The 4,381-nt window shown below is 55.7% G+C and overlaps 1 protein-coding gene across 2 annotated transcripts; it reads left to right on the top strand.

The window, feature by feature from the left end:
* The first annotated feature begins 334 nt into the window (after positions 1 to 334).
* Positions 335 to 2,552, top strand: Lratd1 (LRAT domain containing 1). 2 transcript variants are annotated; one of them, XM_051143496.1, is made up of 2 exons: positions 335 to 553; positions 1,584 to 2,552. In XM_051143496.1, exon 2 carries the CDS (start codon positions 1,620 to 1,622, stop codon positions 2,496 to 2,498), a length of 879 nt encoding a protein of 292 aa, XP_050999453.1. In that variant the 5' UTR covers positions 335 to 553; positions 1,584 to 1,619; the 3' UTR covers positions 2,499 to 2,552. The 2 variants fall into 2 exon arrangements, with proteins under 2 accessions (XP_050999453.1, XP_050999462.1); XM_051143505.1 differs by lacking the exon at positions 335 to 553 and adding an exon at positions 706 to 938.
* The last annotated feature ends 1,829 nt before the right edge of the window (positions 2,553 to 4,381 follow it).

Here is a 4,381-nt window from a genome sequence, read left to right as displayed (position 1 = left end):
AGTGTTCTCAGTTACCCGGGACTCAGTTGCAAAGGAGCAGCGGGGTGCAATTGCCACGCCCCTCTTGAGCTCCGCAACTGGAGCTCACACCTACGCTCCCAAAGCAGCTAGGTTGGAGAACGCGGGAGGAGGGGGGGGGAGGCGGCGGGGGGAGAGGGAGGGGGCTGGGCACGGCGGAGCACAATTGTGGCCCGCCCCTGATCCCACCCCCAGCAGAGATTGGCAGGGCTCTAGCGCCTGTTTCAGCCAATGGACGCAAGCTGGGGCGGTCCTGGAAAACGGCTGTTCAGGCGATTTAAGAGTCGTCCGCGCGGCTGTCGGGAAGCCGAGTGGAGCCAGGACTTGCCAGGTGAAGCAGACGCCCAAGCCAGCCTAGACGCGGAGCGCACCCGCACCGCTCTGGGGACCGCACTGAACTGCTTGCCTCCGGCTGACTCTGAACCGCAATCACACGCGCCTCCAGGACCTACTCACCGCTGCCACCTCCACAGCACCCATGGGGACCTGGAGACTTTAAAAGGAGTTTGGGGTTTCAGGCGCAGGGAAATCACGGGTACGAATAAGCCGCTTTCTTTGCCTTAAAAATGGGTTTTCTTCGTCCGATTGTGTGGATCGTGTGCTGGGTAGGAGAGAGAGGGGCTCTTTGGGTTGAAAGTAGATCTCTTTACACACACACACACACACACACACACACACACACACACACACACTGCACTAATAATATTCACCATGGATTTCGCCTTGCCTCCCTTGTCTCTTTGTTAGGTTATTTTAGACAGAGCAGCCTCGCCCTGGCGCAGTCCGATTGGCTCTGCGAGAAGGCAGGGAAACAGAGGGCAGAGTGTACCTGCCTGCGTGGGCAGGTGTGCCCAGGCGCTTGAGTGTACGTGCATTGGCAAGTGTGCAGGCGTTCGTCCGGAATTGTGTAGGAATTGGGGGTAAGAGGATGCCAATATGTGGTCGCCAAAATGTGTTATTGTGGGTGTATGACATTAGCATTGTGGGTGTATGTACCAGGCTGTCAGTGTCTGGACTCCAAGTGTGCAAAATGTTGCTGATGTCAAGTGAATCCTTGCAAACGAGTCTGTCATTGTGCAAGCCACTGTCAGGGATGGGGTGTGACCCGGTGCAAAACAAGCAGGTGGGCTGCAGAGGATGGCGACCACAATGTGAGCTCAGCTTGCTCTAGCTTAGGGCCCTAGGGCTTCTCTTGACACCCTCCCTTCTTTCTGAGTACCCAGCTCCCACCTTGCCACAACCTGCGCTCTCTTCGCCCACTTGAACCAAACATGCTCTCTAGTCCGCCTGCGCTTTCTCCTGTGGAAGTTACAGGGCAGGGTTCCCAGGCAGAGTCAGAGGCTGGCTGAGCTGGCATGCTGTCTGCTCTGGCCCCCGAGACTGGTGCTGTCTTCTGTGTCCCCTTTCCTACCCCAGGGAGGATCTGCAAAGTTGGCTGGCGCAGGGGACTTAAGTGCCTGTGCTTAGGCAAGCTGCAGGCCCTAGGGGAACTGAATGCCTTGGGCAGGGGACACCAGGAGGGTCAGCTCGGACTCTGACGGTGTCTGTCCTCTCTCCCTCGGCAGATCTCAGTTCCTGGCCCTGGCCTCGCCGCGTCATTGATGGGCAACCAACTGGACCGCATCACCCACCTCAACTACAGCGAGTTGCCCACTGGGGACCCATCTGGGATTGAGAAGGACGAGCTGCGAGTCGGGGTTGCCTACTTTTTCTCCGATGAGGAGGAGGACCTGGACGAACGCGGGCAGCAGGACAAGTTTGGTGTGAAGGGCCCCCCAGGTTGCAGCCCCTGTCCAGAGAGCCCCAGTCGCCACCACCACCACCTGCTGCACCAGCTAGTCCTCAACGAGACTCAGTTCTCCGCCTTCCGGGGCCAGGAATGCATCTTTTCCAAAGTGACCGGCGGCCCTCAGGGCGCCGACTTAAGTGTCTACGCGGTCACCGCGCTGCCAGCGATCTGCGAGCCGGGCGACCTGCTGGAGCTGCTGTGGCTACAGCCAGCGAGCGAGCAGCCCGCGCCAGCCCCTCACTGGGCCGTCTACGTGGGAGGCGGGCAGATCATCCACCTGCACCAAGGCGAGATCCGCCAGGACAGCCTGTACCAGGCGGGCGCGGCCAACGTGGGCCGGGTGGTGAATAGCTGGTACCGCTACCGCCCGCTGGTGGCCGAGCTGGTGGTACAGAACGCCTGCGGCCACCTGGGCCTCAAGAGCGAGGAGATCTGCTGGACAAACTCCGAGAGCTTCGCTGCCTGGTGCCGCTTTGGAAAGCGCGAGTTCAAGGCTGGCGGGGAGGTTCCCGCAGGCACGCAGCCTCCTCAGCAGCAGTATTATCTCAAGGTACATCTGGAGGAGAATAAAGTCCACACGGCCCGGTTCCACAGTCTGGAGGACCTCATCCGCGAGAAGCGCCGCATAGACGCCAGTGGTCGCCTGCGAGTGTTGCAGGAGCTTGAGGACTTCGTGGACGACAAGGAGTAGCCTCAGAAAGGCAGCCGGTGCGCCGGTTCCCATGCCCGGAACTCCCTTCCAGTTCCCTCAAATCTGCACCTCACTCCCCCTAGCGCGCCCGCCCAGGGCCAGCGGCTGGAAGCTTTGGGAACAAACTCCGGCAATGGGCAGGCATGTCCCTAAGACAGCTCCGTTGTTGGTGACTGTGCAGGGGTGACCCAGCCAGCGCCTTTCTCCTGGGTTCTGACGGGAAACGGGGAGGGGGCAAAGGGGAGCAAGGACACGACCTTTCCAGCGAGCCAATGGTCAGTGACTCTTCATCGGACAGGGCAAACACTCTTAGTCACAGGGGACTGTCACCACAACCGCTCCCTTCCCATCCCCAGATGCGCACACACAGACCAGTCAGAGGGGAGAATTGGTCTTTTCGGGCACAGTTCAGCTCCGAGTGGATGTGGCCCCGGATATCAGAATTCTCATGAAATCGAGCCTGTCCCTGTGTACATGGGAGCACTTGCGGGGGTGGGGTGGGGAGGGTGCTCCAGGTAACCCTGAGGCTGCCTAGAACTGTCTTTGCAGCTCTCCAGCCCAGGGTCTACTGACAATGAATTCCAGGCTGCTCTGGGCTTAGTTAGATAGGTTTGGCTTCCCCTTTGCACAGCTGGAAACAGACGCCACCCGCCACCCCCCCCCCCCCCCCCAGCCCCCAGACTGACAGACGCCTGCCAGAAGCGAAGTCTTCTGGGTCCAGGGAGGAAATTGGCACACCTCCTCTTTGGGTGAGGAGGGTCAGCTTGCTCCAGTAAAGGAGATAATTCACCTTGTGTGTGGGCACTTGAATGTAGGAAGGAGGCGGCTTTTTGCTCAGAAGCCCTTGCTTGCTTCCCTTACTCTTGAGTTTCAGAGAGTTCTGTTTTCCAAGGGACCAGAGGAGAGGGCAGCAGGGAGCATCTACAACATTCCAGAAACCAGCATTAGGACAGCCTGGCCAGCGTCTTTAGTTTGGCTTTTCCTTACTAGAAGATCTCAGAAGGCAGGGGGCCGGAGGAGATTGTTTTTTTTAAATGAAACAGCAGTTTTCCAAGGATGTCAACAAAGCCTACAGTGTCGATGCTTCTCTTGATCATTTTTAGCAACATGCTAAAGAAATTTCAAATTGAAATTTTTATTTTCATGGCTTTAATCCATGATAGCTTAAATATTGGGGGCCATTAGGAGTGGAATTTAGCTAAGACCTTAGCTGACATTGCCTTTCACTCTGATTTATCTCAACTCATATGAGAATTCTGTTTGGGGATATAATTCTTCTTCTTCTCTCTCTCTCTCTCTCTCTCTCTCTCTCTCTCTCTCTCTCTCTCTCTCTCTCTCTCTCTCTTTTCTTTCTGGCTTTACAGAGCAGCCCTGTGGTGGTAGAGCTGTTCATTAATGTGTGCATATTGTACTGAATTTTTGTCAGTTCAAGGGTCTGCTGGTTTGGTGAAAATTGTGAGCAAGTTCCACAAGGGTTCTTTTCTTCGTGTTGTATTTCATCACCATTTCATCTTTGGTTCTCCCCACCCCCCCCCTCACCTCTTGATCCCTTTTGAAAGGAATCTAGGGTTCTTGGGCTTTGGGCCCTCTTCTGTAGTCTGTCCTACTGTTTATTTCTGAGAACAGGAAAGTGTTCTCAGAAGCAGGACAGACTGTGTGTCTTTCAAAACGTAAAGGTTACTGAAACTCCTTCCTTTGGGCAAGAGTCTGTGGATTTTCTCCGAGGGGTACAGCCCCAGCCTAACTGACCGTTACTTGATTCTACATGCTAGACACACCTTAGAACATATACAGTCTCTCTAAAGGGACTTTGTCAAATAATGGTGTTTAGCTAATGGTTGTGAGCAACTGCATACTGACAGCTATGGTTTAGTTGAACAGCA

The sequence above is a fragment of the Acomys russatus genome, chromosome 1 (genome assembly GCF_903995435.1).
Source record: "Acomys russatus chromosome 1, mAcoRus1.1, whole genome shotgun sequence".
Classification (NCBI taxonomy): Eukaryota; Metazoa; Chordata; class Mammalia; order Rodentia; family Muridae; genus Acomys; species Acomys russatus.
The sequence above is the reverse complement of the archived record's forward strand: the minus strand, read 5'-3'. Positions and strand labels throughout refer to the sequence as shown.